We start from the raw sequence: 23,330 nt of genomic DNA, 5'->3' as shown, positions 1-23,330 counted from the left end.
TTAGGGTCATTGATATACTCTAGACTGCCTGCTGCTATCTAATGCAGCCGGGGTTTGAAGAAGCTAATGATACATTGTGCTACCTATCCTCCCCCCACAGGTCAAGATCTCCTGCGCCAGAGGAAGAGGATGAGGATGCCATGGATGAGAGCCAAGTGTGCCTTGACACATGTACGTATGTTTGTTTTAGCTGCATCATTGGACACTGATGAGCTGTCAATTTTCATGTAGCAGGAAAAGCCACAAACCCAAGCAGAGTACTAGTGGATCTGGTTCGTGGCAAAACAGATGTTCAACCGCTACATGTGAAACCTATGACCTTGAAGTTTAGAGAAAAGTTGTAAATATGGCAGTGGTTGCAGACTCGCTACGTAAGGTCTTTTTTTGAATGCCTGCTAGTTGGGAATTGTTTGCAGGGGGAGAAGATCACCCTTCTGTCAAGGGCATTTCCCCTGCCATCCAGGCAACAGGCACTCTAAGGTGGAGAGAGACTCTGGTATTAAATATTTATATTTTTCTCCTTTGTATTTTCTTTCTCTTCGCAGATAACAGTGATCTTCAATTTAAAGTAAGCAAAGATCGCTATGGTGGCAAGCCTCTGTTCTCGGATCGTTTCCCTGCGCTCTGGTGTGGCGCAAGGTGTACTTACGGTGTGTCCAAGGGCAGAGTCTGCTTTGAAGCAAAGGTAAGATTTGGGTTCCTGGGGAGTGGTTCAGAAGTTTTGTTCTCGAGATTGGTTTTCTTTGTGTGTAATCTGATCCTGGCACTGCTGAAACTGACATTCTTTGCCTGTTAGGCAATTATCTGCTGTGGTACAGGGAAACACATGCTCTGGTTGTGCATTCTTTGTTCTTGTGTAGGGAGATCCGGCTCAGAGTCAAGTCATTTCTGTGCTACAGGGGAGTGTAGTCTGCGAGAGCATAGGCATTGCTATGGTATGGGGATTCGGGTTGTGAGCCAATCTAACGGTGAACCCAATAATTAAATCAGCTTAGCTTCTGTGATAGAGGCTGTGAAAGTGTACAATTGTTTGCAAAATGTATTTTGAGTCTTGTAAGGAAATCTTAACTGCTACTGGAGATTTTATTTCTTTGTGCCTTTCATTAAACCCACATTAACTTCAGAAAGGATTGTCATAGTGGAGATTTAGTTACTGTGTTTTTTTTTAATGTAATTATTTTGAGCTGTCTGAAATGGTTTAAAGGTTCATTTTTCATATTAAAAATTGCAAAATGTTTTCACATTTAACATCCTGTGAGTTATACTGAGGGTTTCTTGTATGGAAAGATAGTCCAAATATTTTCCAGCAGTTTCCTCATTTTATGTGAGCAGGTTTTTTTATTTGTATATGCTCTCCATTTTAGCCATTCTGTTTTTCATGTGGTATTCCCATTGGTGCATTTGCCCCTCCAACCACTGTGCACCCCACCCCATCTTCTCAAATGTGCTCCCTCGTCTGGGCCTTCACTAAAGGATTTACAACTTTTCTACAACCTTTAAACTCCACTAAAGTCACTTTTTAGGTACTTGGCTAAAAATTGACTTTTAATGTCTGGAATTTTCTACTGGTAATGTGATGTTTGTGATGCACCTATTCCCATTGGTATGGCCTCAAAGCGCTATAGGTGAACGCCCTCAGGCGACCGAGGTCAAAGGTATGGGCAATTCATCAGATGAAAGTTTAGAATGGGTTTTTTCATTTTAGAAAATACGAGGTAGCTTGGGGGTGGCCAAGTATGTTAGCTACCCATGTCGAGCTGGCATGTGAATAGGTGCAGAGGTAGTATGGGTAGGATATTTTTTTTCCCTTCCTATATAAGCTCTCTAAATTCTTTTTAAAACAGTGTTCTTTATTTTCTCATCAATAAAGGGGAAAAAAGGACCTTTATAGTAAATTGTCATGCGTTGTTACATCAGAAATGGTATCATTTCCCAACTCATAAATGTTCCATCAGATTTATATTGCATCTGTTCTTACTGGATGTGGCCAACAAAGTCCGTCACCCTTTATGTGAACACGCATGTACATAGTAGAACCTGGTCAGAGGACCTCAACCTGTTAACAAATTCAACTAAAACCCATGCATGCGCTTGCCTGTCCCGTCCTCTGCCATGCCACACACTTTCCCTTTGGTGCCCACCCCATGCCACAACCCAGCATCGTATCATGTCCCAGTGCTCACAATACAAGGCCGTCATGCAGACCTCAGAGGCATGTCATCCGAGGGGGTGAACATCGCCTGAGTTAATGCGTTTCAGACCTTGATATAATTGACTTCCCCCTGACCCCTACACACTGCTAAGTGCCATACCTTCGTCCCATTCCACCCATTTCCTCAAGTATCCCCACCACGCCTCTATTCGGGGACCCCCAGCGGACTTCACTCTCACAGAATCCTACGCTTGGCTAGGGCACATACACTTTCATTCTAGTGAAGTGTGCCTCAGCGCGTCTACATGGGAACATTCCTAACGAACACACTGAAGGCGGCTAATCATGCATGGCAATCCCACCCTTAACTGCCCTACTTGCAATTTCTTGTCAAAACACCCTGATTACCGGGCATGACTGTTAAAGTTTCTATGCAGTACCCTCTGGGAACACTACACGCAACTATGACTACAGGTGTAAGCAAACCAACTTTTGGTATAAGTCTGTACTACACAGTTTTGGTATCGTGTTGAGCAGCCATGCTTATCTCAAGAGGGGAATTGTGAGCAGTAATGATGTTTCAGAGGTCTACAATCACAGGTGTTTAAATAAACTCTTACACTCAAGGTTTCTTGGATCAATACTTATTAATTTATCAGTCAGTTATAAGACCATTCAATAGAAGGAGGCAGTTGTATAGTAACAAACAAATATACTTCAATACCGTACACTCTAAGTTTCTGGATCAGACCAGACCCTTTTGGGATGGCCCACAGACGCAACCTACACCTACAGGTAACTTTAGTAACAAGGGTGCTGGGGGCATTAATCTATTACTGTTGGCATTCAGAATGCTTTTCAAGAGGATTAAAAGGCAAAGGTTATCAGAACATAAAAGGTTACAATTATTCTTAGTGCAAATATTTGGAGTTCACCAGAAGAGTCAATTCAATAGGCTTGGCCAAAGTCAATGGGCTAAAGCCTTGGATAGGATAAAGCAGTTCTGGTAAGTAAACGGAAAAGTCTCTGCATAAGTTCTTTTTACAAACTACTTCCAAGAAGAATCATGTGTTGGTCACAAGCTGATTAGGCCTGTGAGTTGCAAAAGTTTCAAGCACTTTTACTGTGAGAGGTAAGTTCTCTGTCTTGTTTTACAGTATCTTACAATGAAGAAAAAGATGCAGCTGATGACTTCTGTTCCTGGCAGATCTTGCTGTTCCTGAGCCTCAGTCGTGGGGACAAGATGGAGGACGTCGGAGGACTCCTGCACTGGTCAAAAGCTTGCAACTGGCAAACTTAAATTTCAGTGGCTGTTTCGCGTTTCAGCTACCGCACTGGTAACAACACTGGTCCTGGCTGTCAAGGTGGACTGTCCTTGCTTCTGAGGTCCCACACTCCGCTGAGGGGGGTCAGGCTTGGTGGGTCCGATGTCGTGGGAGTCCGGAGGATCTTCCAAACGCTTTAGGCCAGCTTACAAGTAACAGCACTCTGAGGAAATGCAACCAGCTCTGAGATGGGTGTCCAGGTGGCATACTTGGGAGTTGATTGGTCCTACCAACGTAAAGGGAGAAGTCGTCCTTGCAGGGCTTCTGTCGATGCAAACTTGGCTATTCAGACCTGCAGCAGGGCTTCACCAGACAAACCAACGGTCCATGAGTTGCAGCAGCTGCCCTCTTCAAGCTCTTCTCCGGTTCCTTTGTTCCAGTGGTCGACTCTGCCTCACAAGCCAAGAGACTCTCCTTTTTATTCAGTTATCTCCCATTCATTCTAGCCTAGCTGCCACTCACTCCGCAGGGTGGCTGTCCTTGCCGGACAGTCAGCCAGCCAATCACCACAGAGTGCATTTGGGTCTCCTAGGAGACCAAGCACAGGGAGTTTCAGGCACCTCCCACACTTCTGCCTACCCCAGACACTCTGGAGCCAGAGGCGGGGTTTCACTCCAGAAGCTAGCCAAAGGCGAATTAACAAAGACCAAACTTGGCTTGCCGCGCAGAGAAAAACTCTAGAAGGATCTTTCCACAAAGAAATGGTGAAAAAAGAACAGGACCTTTTTTAACAAAAGAAGCTTCAGCTCCATCTTGAAAAACATGGCTCCTGCGATTTAACGTTACCGGGGCTACGAATAGTTCCCAGTCGCTGACTAATCATGGTAGTTTGTTGTCATACCACTGCCACCAGCCATTCTTAGAGGAAAGGGTAGCATTTGACTGCTACATGAGTATCTAGACACAGGGGGATACGAAGTAACCCCTCCAGCACTCTATTGTATGATGGTGTGTGCTGAGTTTAGGAATTTAAAAGACTAAGTCAATTTCACTTTACTTACTCTGGGGAAACGGTAGTTTATCCCAGAGAAGGTATTTAAACCTAGGGAAAGCCTGAAAGGCTTCCCTGTGTCACTACACTCAAGGTGCTATGTGACACAATTGTAAAAGATGGTGCCTGTGGAGTTGGTTAGACTCCATAACCAAAGAAAATACAGACAGAAAACGAACAGAATTAAAAGTACAAAGTCCCAAAGTTCAGCAAAAGAGCTGGGGGTCTCTAAGGTAGAGAGGAATTAGCACATTTATGAGAATTCTTCCCAACAGCGCGCATCTGTCGGCAGGCGCAGACTTCCAGACCCCACCTCATCAGGAGACGGTCATGACGGACACCTCCCTGGAAGGATGGGGCATGCACACCGGAAGTCTCCACGCAAGAGGCCTGTGGCTACCGGAGAAGTCGCTGCATATCAATGTACTGGAACTGCGGGCAGTGTTTTGGGCCCTCAAGTCTTTCCTACTGTCCCTCAAGGGCAAGGTGGTACAGGTCTTCACGGACAACACCACCACGATGTTCTACATCCGGACAGGGGGGCACCAGATCCCATCGCTCTCCAGAGAGGCGCAGGAACTATGGCAATGTGCCGTTGCCCAAGGGATGTTCCTCATACCGTTTCATGTGGCAGGAGTGAAGAACACCGTCGCAGACTCCCTTAGAAGGGAGCTGCGCTCTTGCCACGAGTGGGAGCTTCGGTACGACCAAGTGGATTTTCTGTTCTGATGATGGGGCAATCCCCAGATCAAGTGCGGTTCACCAGCAGGTTTCCCCAGCCAGGGAGCATGGGGGGCGCATTCTCATTTCCCTGCGACGGCCTGTTCCTATATGCATTCCCTCCGGTGCTTCTTCGACTAGTCAATCAACTCACAGTCCAGGTGCAGGATGATCCTTGTCGCACCAGCGAGGCTGAGACCGATATGGTACACGGATGTCCGCCACACCCTCCTCCCCCACCAGGAGACGCGATTCTGCGCCACGACCCAGGGTCGATGAACTTGGAGGCCTGGCTACTGCAGCGCTAGAGTTTGGGGGATACGATATCCTGGCGGGGCTGCAAGGAGGTGCTTGCCAAGGCCAGGGTTTCATCTACACTGAAATGCTACGGACATAAGTGGAAGAGTTTGCCGTCTGGTGCTGTGCACAAAAGATCGACCCTCTAAGAATTTGTCATGGACAACAGCGTTCCTCGTGGCCATCATCTCTGCATGACGAGTGGGAGAGATTCAGGCGCTGTCCTGTAAAACCACCTTACTTGACTTTTCACGAAACAAGGGTAGTGCTGCAGACGCACCCCTCCTTCATGCCCAAGGTACTGTCAGACTTTCATCTAAACAAGCCCTTGGTGTTAACTGTGTTTTTTCCGACGCCTTCGTCGCTGGCTGAAAGAACTTTGCAGTCGCTGAATGCGGCTAGAGCGCTGAAGTTCTATGTGGACCACGCGCCTCGTTTCCAGAAGATGTTGCAGCTGTTTGTGAACTTTGGCCCTGTGAATCGGGGGAAGTCCCTCGCCAAGGCTTCAATTTCCAGATGGCTCTCTGGCTGCATCACCCATTGCCACCGGTTGGCAAACTGACTGTCTTCTGGTCTTGTGTGTCTTTGGTCTTTCGGGACAGCATTTCTTCCTTGGTGCCAGAGGGCAAAACATACATTTGTGGTTCTTCTGTTGGTTGGGCCTTGTTTTCGCGTGGGGCATCTTGCCCTCTCCTGCCCCCACCGATGTGGCTCTCTGGTATGACCATTAGTGCAGAGTGTAGTGTGGCCAGTGAGCAACTGCCGCTCCATGATTGTGGGAGATGCAAGTATGCCTGGCGGCCACACACCCAGTAGGTGCCCATGAGTGCTGCTGTCCCCTTCCTCATGTCTGGGATGATGAGAGTCCTGTTAAAGTCTATTTATTCCCATTGCGGTCTTTCCTTCCCCTTGGAAGCATAGTTCATAGGCTATTTCTTTCTGCAGTTTAAACGGGTTTTTCAATGGCAGTTACCCATGTTAACTTTGTGATGTGCTCCTTCCAGATGGGTGTACACGTTCTTTCGATCCGCTGCAGCTTTTCAGGTGGCACTCCTCGCAGCGCCTCAGCTTTGCATGTAACTTCATCTTTCCATTTGTTGTCTGTGAATAACGTCCCCTTTATTATAAAGAATGGTTCTTTCAGGCATATTACACCTTCCACTTTCGGGTAGTAGCATGTTTTCTCGTTTTGCAGCATGCTAAAAGTTATTTCGTGTGCCTGAAAGGTGTTCTTAATTCTGCACAGCGTAAGATGAAGGAGACATTGGTCATTTATTACAGGCAATTCTTTTGGTAGCAACACCTTGGGTGTTCCTGAGGCATGGGGGATAAGGGAGCAGACATAGCAACTCTCATTTGTTGTTTGCTTGGCAGTTGCGCTCATGTCCGCATACCATTTATTAGTCTGGTGAGGGTGTCTTGGATCTTCCATTTGATCTAAACCCAGACCATAATACTCGTCATACTTCCTGCTTCCCACCTCCCTTTTCCTTCTATTATTTCTAAGGTATCTTGCAGCTTCATGGGCGATGTGTGATCTATACCCCCCTTTTCCCACATCCCCCCTCTTTCCATTCATCATATAACGATGCAAACTTTTCTGCCATCTTTTTGTTCTCTTCTTTTATTCTATGATATACTATACTGGCTGCTGTAGGGGTGGTTACTTGTGTGGGCGGGGTAGTGGGGGTATTGTAAAGCCACGATATGACAGAAGGGTTGCGGTCATTTAGGCTGTGGCATTGTAGTTAGACATTTGGCAGGGGAGTTATGCTAACATTCATTTCAGCACTGCTTTTCTTGGAGGGGTTGATTGTTTTGGGCGGTTTCGTGTTATACCCCCATACAAGCTGGTATCCATTCCATACCAAAAAATCACCTTCTTTTGCCCTTTCAGTTATATTTTCATTTGTTCTGTTCCCCCCGCCTCCCTCATTCATCTCGACAGAGATGAATGCTATGAACCAATAAGTGCTTATGCCAAACAGTATCACAAAAAATAATACAGACAGTCCACATTCGTACGAATATCTACAACTTTCTGTAGCATTTCTACATCTGGATATTCTATTGCTATCCGTTGCAGGCTGCCCGTTTGTTGCCATGGTTGTTCCTATTTAAAACATAAAAGTGCATTAAGTATATACATGTAAACATTTTCTTTTTGTACTGTACCCACCAGACCATTATAGTGTGAGAGAGAGGGGATGGGTAAAGAGAGAGAGAGAGAGCGAGAGAGATATTTTCTCATTCATATTTGATCACTTTTTCCATTTTTCATTTCAATCATTAATTTTATTCACCTATCTTTTTCTCGTACCTGTTACTCAATTTCTGTGTTGGCATATTAATATACCTTATACACTTCTTTTTATCTGCACCTTTTTCATTCAACGTTTTCATTGGTTATCGTTTGCTGTTGTCTGTGCCTCATTCACTTCCTCCTGAACATTATTGTAGGCCATCCGTACGTCTGTTAAGTGTATCCAGTACCTTAGCCCTTTAACCTTGACTGCTGTGGGAGTACAAAAAACTACCTCGTATGGGCCATGGAATCTTGGGGCATTCCACCTGCGCGCAAAACTTCTAACATAAATAAAATCCCCTGGCATCAATTATCCTTGGGGGTCCTGTTCCACAAATGACACAGCTGCGTTTCCCTCTTCTCCTGTAAATGGCGGTGAAAGTTGTCTTGAGATTGCATGTGCTGCCCTAGTCAGTTTTTTCAGATAATCAGTAAACTCATCTCCTAAAATCGTGGCGCTTCTGTGTGCATCTGAGTGTCTACGCAGCGGAGAATGTGCTGTGCATTCGTCTCCCCGTCACAATCTCGTGCGGCGACAAGTGGTGGTCCTTACTTGGCTGGTTTCTCAGCTCGAATAGTGCAAGGGGCAAACAAAACACCCAGTTCTTTTTGAGTGAGACAATCTTCCTTTTAACAGGCCGTTGATCTTCTGGACCACACCATTACTCTGAGGATGATAAATCGAGCAAAGCTTATGTTTAATCCCCAACAATGCAGTAACTTCCTTGAACAGTTTGTTCACAAAATGAGTGCCGTTGTCTGAGCGAATCACGTCACAAATTCCCCAGTGCGGGAATACCTCTCTCACTAGGAACTTTGCGGCGCATTTAGCATCAGGGCGTGCACATGGACCAGCCTCAACCCACCTCGAAAATTGACATACAACTACTATCATGTAGCGTGCCCCATTACACCTTTCCCCCATGTCTGCGTAATCGATATGCAGTTCCCGGAAGGGCCCTGTAGGTTTTGGAATTGTCCCCCTGAGTGTCCGTAATGTCATTCCAGAATTGTATATCTGACACGTCGTACACTCCATTGCTAATCTTAATATGTTCCTGGAGCCCTGGCACAAACCAATCTTCCTGTATCTCTGCTGCTATGTGTCGTTTGGCATTGTGTGCTGGAAAGTGTAATTGCTGGAACGCTATCCATCAATTTAATGGGCATCACCACTTTAACTGTATTATTTTGGCGCCACAATAAGTCTGTTGCCGATTGACTGCAACCCCGTTTTCCCCACAATGCTTTTTCTTCATTACTTGCTCCTTCGTGCAACTCTAGTATTTGCGATATGGGCATGGCATTGTACCCTTCTGGTAGTTCCTCACTCGCTTGTTGCTGTAATATGTACTCCCCTGTAGTTTCCTTTTGAAAATATGACGCCTCCTTGGCAGCAGCGTCCGCTGCCGCGTTTCCCAAAGATACAATATCTGTATTGGACGTATGGGCTTGGCACTTGACGTATGCCACCATTGTAGGTTCTTTCAGTGCCTCAATTAATTCCTGTAGCAGTTAGGCATGTTGTACTGGGGTCCCATCCGCCCTGCAAAACCCTCTCCGCTCCCACCGGGCCAGACCACCGTGTACCGTTGTAGTCATGCATGCTGAATCTGTGTATATTGTGACAGTGCACCCCTTGGCTGCCCGTAATGCTTCAATTAGGGCAACAAGTTCTGCTGCTTGAGCGGAAAAGTGTGATGGCAGGCGATATTGTACTAGCACTTCGTACTCACCTTCTTCTAATCTCACTACCGCCATTCCCACATGTTTTTCATCTGTGTCAATTGATGCTCATCCATCTACAAAGTACACTTCTCCTTCCGTTGGGGCATTTTCACTTACCACTGGGCCCTCTCCCTGTTCTCCTTTGTATGTTACACAATCGTGCTCTTGCATGTCTTTTAATGTACATGGTTCTGTGATGAATGTCGCTGGGTTCACTGTTCTACACCTTACTATGTGGATGTTTGCGCGCGATAATATCTCGTGTGCTGTTGCTCGCTGTGTTAGTATGCTTTTTGATCTTTCCAGTATTGCGAAAAGGGAGTGTTCCACAAATGTAACGGAGCAGCCCATTACTATAGTGGCACTTTTCTCAATGGCGAACGCGGCGGCAGCGAGGGACTGTTCGCACGCGAAGTGGACTTGCAGAACTGCGTCTAGTGTGCCACTGTAGTAAGCCAATGACTTGTGTCCCATTGATGTCTTTTGTGTCAAAACAGCTGTCATAAGTGTTCCTTGCAGTGGGAAAACAGGTAAAATGTGCGCTCATAGTCGGGGTTGGCGAGTACTGGAGCGCTTGAAATTAGCTGTTTCAGTGATGCAAATGAGTCACTAATCTCTCTTGACCATTTTATTTCTTTATTCTCCCGCTGGGCCTCTTTGAGTGCTTGTAGTAAGGGTCTTGTGTATTCTGCGTAGTGTAGTATCCATGCTCTGCAATAGTTGCACATCCCTAAAAAAAACATTTGCATTTCTTTTACCGTTTTTGGCTCTCTTACTGCTGTGATTGCTTCTACTCTGTCAGGTATTATCTTTTTGCCATCCTTTGATATCAGCTGTCCCAGGTATAATACTTCTGGTTGGCAGTATTGTAGTTTCCCTCTGTCCACTTTGTAGGCCAGAAGTGTTAGGAGGGTAACGGAGTCCTTCCTGCACTCTTCCTCATTCTGTGCACAAATGAGCAAGTCATCTACGTACTGAATGATTGTGCTCTCAGCTGTCAAGTTTCCCAAGTCTTCGTGGAGGATACGATTGAATATATTGGGGCTCTCCCAGTAACCCTGTGGTAACCTGCAATGCTCATATCTTTTCCCCCCTAGTGTAAATGCTGTCAAGTATCTGCTCTCTTCTGCCAGGGGAATGGAGAAAAATGCATTTTTCAAATCAACCACTGTGAAATGTGATGCGTCTTTTGGGATACTGCAAATTATCGATGCAGGGTTCGGGACTAGAGGAAACTCTTTTTGTATGATGTCATTTAATGGGCATAGGTCCTGGATCATCCTCCATGCCCCTCCCTTTGCTTTTTTGATCGGGTAAATGCAAGTATTAGATGGGGAATTTGAGGGTATTATTATTCCCTTGGCCAATAAGGCACTTATCGTTTCTTTTATCCCTTCCTCAGCTTCACGGGACAATGGGTACTGTTTGACTCGGGGCAGGATTGCTCCTGGTTTTAACTTTATCGTGGCTGGGCTAACTCTGTGCAACAACCCTACATCATGGGGGCCTGTAGTCCACAAGTTGCTTGGTAATAATTTCATGTCGTCATCAAAAAAGGAAGGTGGTGCTCCCACCACTGCCATTAACTGTACAGGCCCTTGTCTCATTTGTATCAATATATCACATAGTATTGCTATTTCCATTATTATTTCTCCGTCACTTTCTGAGTTGGAGAAGAGATCCTCATCTGATAGATCACGTAAGGCAATGTCAGCATTGATGCACAACACAGTGCACCATTCACATCCATCTATGTCCATACCAATTACTGCAATTCTTTTGGCTGATATCTGTACCGCATGCAAATCTAGAGATATCACTGAACCAGGTGCAATGTCTGTGCGCACTATTGGGCGGAAGATGAATTCTGCTGGTACCCTCCATTCTAACCTTTTTAGCTCAGGTAACCCTTCAATGAACACCGTTTCGTCTACCAGCATGCCACGTATCTCTGGCGCTGTTGCTTGCGCATGTACCACCAGCAATACATGTAGTGGGCATATTCCTGGGGTGGAGCAGACTATCTCTCTTTCTGTGAAGGATATGGTCATATTGAGCTTGCTGAGAAGGTCACTTCCGAGCAAGTTTATTGGGGACTGTTCGTAGTAAAGTACGGGCGTTCTCACTGTTTTCCCCCCTACTGTCACATCCAAATCTTCTGTGTAAGGAACTTCAACGACAGCCCCAGAGAACCCCTACGTCTCCAACCTACGGTTAGATAGCGGAAACCGACCTTCACGTCGTCTGCATGATTTTTCGGCTCCTGAATCCACCATAAATATGAATTGCTTGTCTCCTATCTGCGCCCCTACTAATGGTTCCCCTGCTGCATTGTAGGTGGTAGATAGAACAGGACACGCAAGTGTTCCCTGTGGGCTGTCCTATGCTGGCTGCCTCATGGCTCCCCCTTGACTAAAGACATTGCCTGACACTACTGCTACACCGCTGTAGGGGACTGGGGCAGGAGCCCCGTTCGCGACTGTTGCGAAAGGGTTTCCTGGTGTGCAGTGCATAGGTTTGTCGTTCTCTGGGTGACCCTGTGCTCTATTGTGTTGAACTGGTCTTTGGTCTACATACCCTTGCTCCTGTTGTCTTCCCATTGGGTGGCCGTATGGGCTCCATGGGTGGGGGTTACCCTATTGCTCCATATTGTGAAACCGTTGTTTGGTCTGTTCCTACATTCTCGTGAGAAGTGCCCCCACCTCCCGCAATTCCAGCAGCTCCCTTGTGCACCTCTGGGGCCTTGCCCCCCACCCTTCATTACCACCGTACCCCTGCCCACCTCCTCTGCGACCCCTGTACCCACCTCGTCCCCCTCAAGGGGCCCAATCCTGCCACTGCGGACCTCCGTACTGCTCCTGACCATTCCACTGTGGTTGTCCCGCTCCTGCCCAATTCGCTGCCATCCTCCCCTGTATTGCTACCATCCGCTCCTCCTCTTCTCCCTCCCTGTTATGTGGGAGCACCGCTACTGCTGCAGCGACCTTCACCAGTTTCGTTTGTACTAACTTGGCCTCATCTGCCAATCTTTTTTTGTGCTATTTCTTTTTCTCGTTCCTTTATTCTTTTGCAGTGGTGCACTATTATACTCTGTATTTCGGGCCACCCCTTTGCCTCGATCCCTGAAACTTTGTTAAGTGCTTTTTGTACCTCTTTAGGCAGGCCTCTCTTTATTATGAAATAAAATAATGATGTTGACTGGTACCAGGGCGTGCCTGTTTCCGCTCTCCACATCTCCTGTACCCGAAAAATGTAATCCGTAGCATCTTCCCCCTCATTCATTGTACATTGCATGACCGACTAAGTCTGGTGTGTCCGGAAATGTTTCTCTTAATGCGTCCCACACTCGTGCTCGCACTGTGTTGAATGAGGCACCATCATGACGGTCACCATCTAGGGTTACCCCCAGGAAACCAGCTTTTACCCACACTCTATCTGCCTGGTGCCCAACCGCTGATACTAGCAGGCTCTTTACATCTCCTACCGCCAGTGGGACCCCAGCTGTGTGCTTCTCAAATGCATATATCCACCCCCTTGCCCCTCCGGACAGTGGTGGTAACAGTTTTAACAGATTGGCCTTATCCATTTGAGCCCAGGGTATGTAATTTGGTCTCCCTCCTCCCCTGTGTACCAATGGCAGTTGTAACTTCCCCTTTGTCGGTTTGCTTGAACTCACCTTCGTTCCCTTCTTTCCTAGTGGAGCCATTCTCCCCAGCCTATTCCTTAATCGTCCTGTCCATTCCTCATCAATTGTTCTCCCTAGATGTGCACCATCCATCCTCCCGCTCTCTCCTCCCATTGCCGCACTTAATCTCCCACCTTCTTCATCATCGTCCTCCACATCACACCACAAGTCCTCTCTTCCCCCTGTGACCATAATTTCATCATCCGCATGTTCACTCGCCCTGTCTATTTCTATTATACGCGTGGGCTCTTCTTGTATTCCGAACAATATTTCCCCCTTCTTCCACCCCTCCTCAATTGTCCTGTCATTGTTTTGTGCCCTTGGTGTTTGCTCTAACTGGGCAGCATTAGTCCCACTTTGCTCACAGATATTTTTAATTCTAGATAATTCCTCTCTTGCTAATGAGAGCCTGGAATCTTAAGTCCTCTGTTAACTTCTCTGTCTACTGCGGGTGTACTTGCCTGTCCACGCTGTTTATGACTTTCATACGGCGGGGGTGCAGTCGGGCCATGTGTTGTTGTGGCTGGAGTTGGGGGCACATAGGTGGGGTCGCGATACCCTTCTGCGGGCACCTGTTTATTAAGTATAGGGTACAACCGTGTCACTTCACCTGGCTTTTCTTCCCCAGTCATTTCTTTATCGTCTTTGGGTATCAATAATGGGTTATTGGTGGTGGACGGCAAATTGTCTGTTGGCTCTTTCTTTTTGACAGGGGGCACCTCTTCAAACAATCGCCAGAGATCTAATATCTCCCTCCGATTGTGGAACTGTTTCCCTTTATATTTCATAAAGATGCAGGTAGTTACCATGTCTGGAAAATTTTTGTCAAACGATCCTCCTTCGGGCCATATTTGGGGCAGACCTTCTCCCTTTAACTCTGTGATCCAAGAGTGTGTGTAGCTTATACTGAAAATAACTTAGGGGGCACATACAAGAGCAAACCAGTTTTTACACACTACCAATATTTCCAGCACAAATATTCAAAAGAAACGGCTTAATTCATTGGGCTTACCACCTTATGTTTCCTGGTCACACTTACCATGACCACGCCATGATCATGCACATTTTACCATTCACTAAAGTCATCATAACATGGCTCGGTTTCAACACATATAGTGCATATACAATGATAGTCAAGGCCCTATTGAAAGTTAACCTTTTAATCTTTTTCTTCCCTCCCTTGTTTCATCCCGTCTTTCTTTATTTGATATGAGGTCCCCCTTTTCTCGTGAATCTTTTTGTCTTTGCTCTGTGTTAACCTATTTTTATTTATTGACCTAGAAAGAATGAAAGAAAAGCGTTTACTAATATATTCACTGTGTCTCCCTTTTCTGCCAGACACCTTGATCTTATTCTCCACTTGTTCATATATTCCGAGTACTAGTCAAGATAGCACTATGCGGCGCCGCCTTCTACCCCCTTGCAGAGCTAGGTTCTTTTCACCTTTTGATCCTATTGGCCATATGCAAAGAAAAAGGAAAAAGTATAGTATTGCTTTTAGTGATCCCAAACGTGTCCCCGTTTAAAAAAAAAAATGTATATATATCCTGCGCCCTTTCCCCCACTCCCCTTATGATCACTCGCACTTAATACTCACGTGCCCGTCTTGAACCGAGAGTCTCCGAACTGGGTTCGTCCAGGCGGTGCTGCCACACGCTCAACGGCCAGCCCCAGCTCCGGCAAGCGGTACTCAAGGGGGATTTTCAGAAACGGGATCCCGTACCCTCTCTCTAATGAGTGCGCACTTCTAAGCGTACCAGTCGCCGTAGGCGGGTAGCTTTCCGGAGCAGGTGTACCGTGCGTCTCCCCTTTCGGCCGGAGACTTTCGTGCCAGAGGGGACGGAAGGGATATACTGGGAGATGTAATCACGCAATCGGGGTCACCACTGAAGGCGAGCGTCCCCAGATAGCACGACCCTCCCTGCAATGAGAGGAAATGATGGACTCTCCCACGAATGGGAATAAGGCTAGGACCAAGTGCGGGTGAGCTCAAGGGAAGCTTTACCTAAGTCAAATAGGGCATGCAAAGAACTCTGCAAACTCCGAGAGCACTCTCTGACAATCGCAAAGACAGGCGTTTATATTTACAAAAAGTGTCATAGGCACCTATACACTATAGGCGGCACATGTACATGGGAATTGGGTGGCGTTGACTAACTATATGTGCAGCTGTGATGCGTCGCTTCGTGGTTGGTGGACCTGCCGGGTGCCAACGTGGGGTGGGCAGGTCAGCTGGGCTCATCCGGGAGGTGCTGTCCGGTCAGGCGTGGTCAGTGTAATTGATGGACGTCTTTCTTGGCTTTCTGCCCTAAGGGCCATGCACACCCCATTCATTCAATGCTGCAATGTCAGTTGCCCTGTAAATCCTACAATAGGTTATTCTACAGGTTAATAAAACACAGGAGGAATGCGCATTAGGTGGAGTATTTTGGCGATGCATCAAGACCGGGTTGCTGTTATCCTGTTGACTAGGTATCATAGGCCACGGGGTCGGGTCTCAGGACACGGGGTAAACTGGACTAGCTTTGGGTCTCGTAAGAAGTAATGACGAATGCAGTTACACAATGTTGGTGCAATATTAGGTGTCTTCTTTTACAAGCGTCATTAATCTGGGGTGAACTGGTGGGTCGTGGGACCTATGAGGGGGCGCCTCTGGTTATGGCCGGATTTTGCTGCTGGGCCATAAATAATTCAGGTGGCTTTAGTCGTGGCCATGTGAGCTGTGGGGGAATCGTGAATGCTTGAAGCAGCTCCAGCCGAATTGGGGGAGGTGAGGCGGTATAGCTTGGGCCTTTGCTTTCTCTGGCAGGCTTCAATGGGAAGGGAGGGCAGGTGGCCTTGGAAATGCCCACAATGATAGTCTTCTCGCAAGCTGCAAATTGGATTGAAAACTAAGGGATTCGTATAATGTAAAATGGCTAAAGGGTTACACATCTATAATCTTTACATTAGTACAGTCATTTCAGAACACGTTAACTATATCAATAGTTCTATTAGTCACTACAGGGTAAGTATTTGCAAGATTAGCAGCGCTAGCATTATATTGTAAACACGATACGTGAGGTAGCATTAGGGTTGGTGGAGCACGCAGGAGCAACAGACCAATACGGTTGACAGCAGTAATACACGTTTAACTCGTACATTCACATTTGATGGCATTCTATGTATCTCATTAAACGATTTACAAGAGCTCACAATACTGTCGCGCTTGTGTTCCTTTGCACTCTAGCAGCATCAGGGTACTCATGGCATAAGGACTTGGTATCACTCTCTTTACATTACCCCTAGAGAAGCACATAGTAGGAGGCCAGGGGCACTGAGTGGGTGCACATAACTGAGGGGGTTTGAGTACCGTGACCATGTTGTCACACAAGAACACATTTTTCTATTCGTACAGTGTTTGTAGATTTTCAACACGGGGGTCGTGCAGAAGGGATATCATTTTAATGCAGTATATATGTATGAGCAGTTTATTGGTGTGGGATTAAGGCTTTTGTTTCATCGAGGACGGTTTACAGTTATTTTCCAAGCGAGCCCCGCTGCCCGGGTCACGCTGAGGATAATGATGCACTGCGGAAGGTGAAAGATACAGTGTTTGCTCTAACACTAGCTCATGTCCGACACTTTGTGGGAACAGGCTTTCAGCGGATCTGCCAGGGAGCAGAGGCAACAGGGTAGGCGAGGATTCTCTGAAGGTGGGGGCCGTGCTGCAGCGCAATGGCGTTCTGCTTTTCAAAATGGTTTCCTGGGCCTAGCCTAATACAGTACTTTTGGCCAATGTGTCGGCCAGTGGTCCACCCATCACCTGGGCCCTGGTGGCAGGGGGTCCCCTGTCGAGTCATAGACATAACAAGGGGGGGGGGAATGCAGGGTAGGGGATTTTCTTTGACCTGTCCTCCCATACAGGTGTGAGGACCAGCACCTCTCTCACAACCCCAGGCTCACAGGGCTGACTGCACCCACCCCTGGGCCATCCGATTTGCGCCCTGGTTTTGCAGATTAGGTTGCGCTCTTCTTTGTTGCTTGTCCCCCTTCTCCTCTGTCTGGTTTGCACATCTTACGGTCACACAGGTGCGCCTCCTCTGCCTGCTGCTCTTTGCGCACTAGTGCTCTGTTTTTAGATCGCAGGGCATTACCTTTGTGATTGCCACCAGTCTGGAGCCGGGCCTTTTCTGCTTGCCCGTTATGCCATATCTGTCTGCGGAGAACGCCCCGCCAAAGCCCGGGTGCCGCTGTCTCATCCCTGTGGAACCCCTTTATGCCGCGATAATATGGACCAGTCCAACCTCCACTGCCGTTGATGGCACCCTTCTCTCGCTCTGCATGCTTGACTTTGCTGGATGTATGGATATCGGCTTCCAGGCAGCCCGTAGGCTTGCTTCTGGTATCTGACCTCGCTGGAGAATGGGAACGTGCATCCTCACTGCATGGTGGCCAGCTTGGATCAGCATGGTATTATGATAATGTACAGTAACAAAATACCATTCCTGACCCCTGGGCTCTACCGCACCTCAGAAGGAGAGTTGATTTTGGCAGGTGGGTAGGGGGATTTTGCAGCAAAGGCATTTTTACAAAACCTTTGTACAATCCTCTGCTCCCCAACTCGCCAATTCACACAGCAAGTATTCTTATCGTTCACATGAGCACCCATCATCATCATACATCATCATAATCTCACTCATACCGCAAGCAGACACTCCTCCATACACCTAAATTAAAAAATGAATGAACATAAACTTAACATTTTGCCCCGGTCCTGAAGTTTACTTCCTAGTTCTCTAGCTCCTGCAACATAAACAGGAATCGGGAAGCAAAAGCTTCCTGCTCATGCGTGCAGGAGCCCGAGTATGGGTGCTGAAAGCCCTGCTCCAGCCTGCCATGTCTGTATGTGCGAGGAGGCGCATGATCTCCCTTTTGCAATTCTAGACATGCAGTTCCCCAGCCAGCATTTCCAAAGAGCTATGCAAGGCTGGCAAAGCGCCACTAGCCTTGCAATGGGTCATTGAGCATGTGTGACTGGGGAACTGAACTGCCAAAGGGAAACAACTTTGACAGTACAGCCATCCCAGGAACACACTCCCTCAACTGGAAAAACAGCTCAGGGAGCGCTCAGTGTTTCACTTGGTTGGTCCCTCCATAATAGTTCGGTGGGCGGGGGGGTCCTGTGGGGGGCCACTGGGTCGATGCCCCCCTTCTGCCATTATTGATGGGGCCGCATCTTCCCAGAGCTCACTCCAACCCCACTTTTTCTTTCCTCAGTTTACACTTTACAGGCTGGGTCTTGCACCCTACCGTTTGAATACCTCTTCCTGCCTTACAGGCTCACCACCTCTTGAGACTTGGCCTAGACCAATCGCCCCCCTACCTTGAACTGGTTTGGCTACATCTTTGTTGGGTAAGATTTTCACAGAACTGGTCAATCTTCCTGACCTGGGTCAACCCCAGAACCTTTTGCTTTACTAGTGAGAGATTTTTCCGTAATACCTCAGTGAGTGGGAATCTTTTTACACGCTCACAGAATCTCTTTTTTTGGGTGTCAGTTCTTTTTACTCTCCATTGTCTCTTTTTAAAGTTATCCTCTTTAACAACTTATTGGTAATAAGTGCCTGGTGTTGTGGGTTTCCCTAGGGGCTCCCCTTTTAACTTTCTTTTGCTAACCTTGGGTGAACTACAGTTCCCAAGGGTAGAAAGGATCTTTGGATCCCCTTTACATTTTATTCTGTGAAGCCAGCACACCCCACCTTATGTGGAGTGCTGGGCAGATGCATTGTATCCCCTTTCACATGAAAACTGTAACAATTCTGTTACAGGGACGAGCTTACCTTCAATGGCTGGTGGAAGTGATATCTTGTATTAATTTGGTGCACCTTTACCGCAGGCTGTGTTCACAGCTGCAGTACAGGCACCTAGGGTGCTCATTTTACCAAAATGGCCCCTATCTTCTTTTTTTGCCATTTTAGTGTTTCTCGTCATTTCTTGTTCCTTCCCCTGACATCCAAGGCGGGAAATTCCTTTGTGTAATTGGTATCTTCGGCAGGAGTCCCCTGGACGCCCCGCCCAGGCTCCAGTCTGTTTGTGAGATCAGGAAGCGAGGGAGGAGTCAAACTCCCCAGCCCTTTGTCTTGCACCTTGCTTGAATGGGGACAAATCCCAGTGGGGGGCTGGCTCATGCCTGATTGGACAATCAGACCAACCCTTCTTGTAAAATGCGGGGCGAGAATGCAGAGGTTGTGCTGTAGTTCCTGATAAATACTGCGAACCTGGAAGCTTGAAGAAAAGTCGACCACTGGAACCGAAACAGAAGAGGATGATGGAGAAGCGGCTGAAATGATTTCCAGCGACCGGAGAGCTTGCTGTGTAACCGGAGCCTGCTGTAGCCTTTCCTTCCAATCAACGTGAGGACTCGGAGAATGACAAACCAGAGCCTGGTGAGACCCACTAGACTAAGACCTGCATTTTGAGCCATACCACGCATTGCTGCAACTTTGCATTGTTGCAATACCCCAAAGCCTTGCGACCTCTAGGCGCACTGCACGGTCTTCCGAATCTCGCTGAAACTTCGTGGGCATCCTGGTGGATCTCCAGAGACGCGAATCGAGTCTGAAAGTCCCCTCAAAACAGTGCTGGAACTTTGTAACGATGAATTCAACTTCAATTTTCTGTCTTTTGTGCTCCTTGAAAAGGCGCCAAATACGCAGAACCGCTTTCAGCCGCGAGGGGAAACCTTGCCTAGAGCCTTGTTCATCAATCCCTGCTGCAAAGTTCCTTCTGAGGTCTTGTTTTTAGTCACCACGACAAGGAACCCACTGACCGGGTATTTGGGCTGCAGGTCCTGAAGTACTCTTGCTGCAAAATCTTCTTCAATGCTGAGGTACTGTGGTGGCTTGGGTATGTACTTAACCTTAAGCCTATTAGGATTTCTGTGTAGCTGTGGGGTGTTGTCTGTGATGTGGAAGCCTCTCATCCAGTGCACCCAATCCTTCTGCGAAGCCCCTGGACCCTCTTACTATAAAGTGAAGTACTCACCTGTTTGCCCAGTTTTTCTAAGGAACTCTGACTTTTGATACTAAAGAACCTATCCTGACACTGGCTGTTGGTCACTAGATCCTAGTGACCCCCCCTCCCCTTTTGCCACTGAGAACACTCCTGCTCCAAGAATAAGGGAAAGACTTTTAAGGGATGTGGACTTTTGCCTAGAAAGGTGTTTTAAAAGTTTTACTTGTAAAGAGTTGGTTGGTAACTGTAACTCTTAAGAGCGAATAGTTAGGTTATAACTTATCTTGAATGTGTGATGCAATATTCTCAAAAGTATAGTTAACATATTTTCTTCCTTAGAAACTATTCTAATAGAAAGTAGATGTGAAGGTATTTTACTCTCCTGTGCCTTTTCCAAAAAGTAAAGTGTTGGTTTCACCAGATTATTCCTGCAGGGTAATTGTATGAGTGTCCTCCAACTATTGATATCGCCAGATTAAGCCTTTGAGAATAACTGTATGAGTGGCCCCCAACTGGGTCTTGCTTCCCCTGACTTGCTGCTAGCCTGTCCCGAATAAGTCTGTATTAGGTTGTTGCCTACCTAGAATAACTTGTCAATTCAGTAAAGTGTAACATTGGGTTATAGTTTCCCTGTGCTATCTAACCTAGAGTCTGTGGTTCTAACTGTCTGTGATAAGTCATACTTCAGTTATCCTTATAGCTGGGAAAGATCTATCCTGGACTGCTTGTGAGATATAAGGGTTTTACGTACCTTGAGTTAGCTGTGTGCCTTCCCAAAAATAATTTACAAGAGTTACTGCTTATCTCTATCTGTGGTTCACTTATCTCAAAAGCACCTGTAATTAAATATTACATCCTTGGGTTCTACTCGCCTAGTAGAACTGTGTGTTATCACAAAAGTAGTTATAGGTTTTTACTGCACCTGGAATAAGTGTTCCACTATTCACAAAAAGTATATTGTCCAGTTGACTGACTGGTACTTGGAGTCAATATACAACTGGTAGCGTCTACTGCCCTTGCATTACTGAATGTAATTGTGAAAGTAACCATTGGTTTTACTCCAAGAATAGGTGCGACCTATGACTTCCCTAGAACTACGGTTAAGTATTTAACCTGCTACCTTTTTGTATTTAAAATAAGGTTTATACTGGGGTCTGTGTACCTTCAAGTATAGTGGTGGTGGTTTTTAAAAAAAAATATATAATTGTGATTTCATATGTGTTGGTGCTTATTTACCCCTTAGATTTATCTGGGCCTACCTGTATTTAACTAAATCCTTTATTTTTACAATACAAAGTGTTTCTTTGGATCATTTGACGTACAATTTAATTTGTACTGATTCTACAGCCCTCCCTCCCTAAAATGGACCTGGCTGCTCTGTCTACGCTACCATGTACTCGGGTAGTTCAGCCTTATACTAAGAGTGGCGTCTTGTATTGCCTCAGTTGAATGGTTTTACTAAGCCCCACAGAAAAACTGACCAAATAATCTGAGTTGTCCCAGCCACTAAACTGGGCTGCCCTTCTATACATCTGTCCACCAGGCCAGAGAATAGAAAATCAGTCCCAACCGTGGGGCATGAGTGTACCCCACAGTGGTCCCTGATTAGACCACTGCTGGCTGTTTGCAGGTCCTTACCATTGGTGGGCAGGAATTTAGGATAAGAATAGGACTCATGCAGCCATTGTCCTTTTGGGTAGTTCAGGCCAAACCTAAGTTGGAGCCCTGAACATCTAATGGCGAGTCTTGTCTCACCATAGGGGGACTTGAGTAAAACATCTTAACAAAACTGCTCTGTAATGAGTGTTTTGGGCCAATTTGCATACACTAAAGTATGTTTATTTTTGTTATGACCTTTTGCTAGAGGCTTCGGACAAACCTCCCCCCCAGTACCTTCGTGTGACTCCTACTTCAAAACCATACTGTGCGGAAATATTGTTGTGCCAAGGAAGTTGTAGCTTTAGAGAACACACTGTCCCAAGCACAGGACTGGGCAATCCTCCTTGCAGTCCAGATTGTATTTCTTTGAGACTTAACCACGCGCTTCCGATTTTTCTACTCCCTTTCCACTGTAGGAAGAGATCACTTATTAGTATGTTAACGGCGATTGGACTAACCATTCAATGGTCTCTACAATGAGCATGCACTGAAATCTCTTAAATTGACTGCAGTGTTCTAGACTGATTGGGAAGGTTGTTTTGAAATGTAATTCTTTGTTGGTGCTTTGTTCTTGCTACTGATGGCTCATATTTTTACCTGTACAGGTGGTGAAGAATCTGGCATTGCAGGAAGGCAGCAGTGAGGTACCTCTGCTTAGGGTTGGATGGTCCGTGGATTGTTCGTCATCACAGCTAGGTAAATCAATTCATTTTTGCTTTCGGGGTCCGGCAATCCGTTTGCGCGTGGGTGACCCAAGATTACAGCAAGATAGATGCTCCTGTTGACTTGTTCTCCTGAAAGTCGAGGTCCACTGTTTGCTTGAAGGTTGATAACTGCAAGGTGAAATCTCCCTCGGATTTCTTCTTAGTGACTTGGGCAGCAGAGTTTGAAGGTAGTTTGGAGTGGAGAAGTATGTAGTGATAATGTTGTTGTTTTACAGGTGAAGATGAGTTCTCATATGGCTTTGATGGAAGAGGTCTGAAAGCGACTGGTGGTGAATTTGAGGCATACGGAGAGGCATTTGGCGAGAACGAAGTAATTGGCTGCTTTGCTGTAAGTTGTGGAAAGGGAATGGGCAGCAAGGCTCTGGTCTAGACAAGATTGTGGGGGATATAGATGTTTGATACTTTAATGTGGAGGGGCTAGAGTTTCTGGCTAAACAAGAATTTAAATGGATTGGATTTGTTGAGTCTTGTGTTCAAACCACAACATACTACCCTGACTCGGCTAAACTTTGAAGTGATCCAAATGACCTGAAGCTCACCTGTTGCAGTAGTGGTCAAGCAGCCAAGGCACACCTCTCAGGAAAGGAGTTTGTAAACAGAAATGCTTCTGTTGTCCTGTTCTTCCTTCTTCCCAACTGGCTGGGTAAGCCTACAGTTGTAGGTATGTAGGGAAAGGTTGCTGCCTCTTTAAGAAAGTGGGTTTACTTTAGCAGGGCACATTGGCTTCCCACTGCACACTGGTCCTGC

The 23,330-nt window shown here is 46.6% G+C and overlaps 1 protein-coding gene across 1 annotated transcript in view; it reads left to right on the top strand.

The window, feature by feature from the left end:
- The window catches only part of HNRNPUL2 (heterogeneous nuclear ribonucleoprotein U like 2), a 225,324-nt gene that overhangs the window by 29,556 nt on the left and 172,438 nt on the right, over positions 1-23,330 (top strand). Inside the window, exons 3-6 of the mRNA XM_069645200.1 lie at positions 101-171; positions 546-685; positions 22,464-22,554; positions 22,799-22,911. Of these exons, the coding sequence (XP_069501301.1) occupies positions 101-171; positions 546-685; positions 22,464-22,554; positions 22,799-22,911 (415 nt within the window). The remainder of the gene's footprint in view (positions 1-100; positions 172-545; positions 686-22,463; positions 22,555-22,798; positions 22,912-23,330) is intronic.

The sequence above is a fragment of the Ambystoma mexicanum genome, chromosome 2p, assembly GCF_040938575.1.
Source record: "Ambystoma mexicanum isolate Mex_15411 chromosome 2p, UKY_AmexF1_1, whole genome shotgun sequence".
In the NCBI taxonomy this organism is placed as follows: domain Eukaryota; kingdom Metazoa; phylum Chordata; class Amphibia; order Caudata; family Ambystomatidae; genus Ambystoma; species Ambystoma mexicanum.
This window is presented reverse-complemented; position numbering and strand designations above follow the sequence as displayed.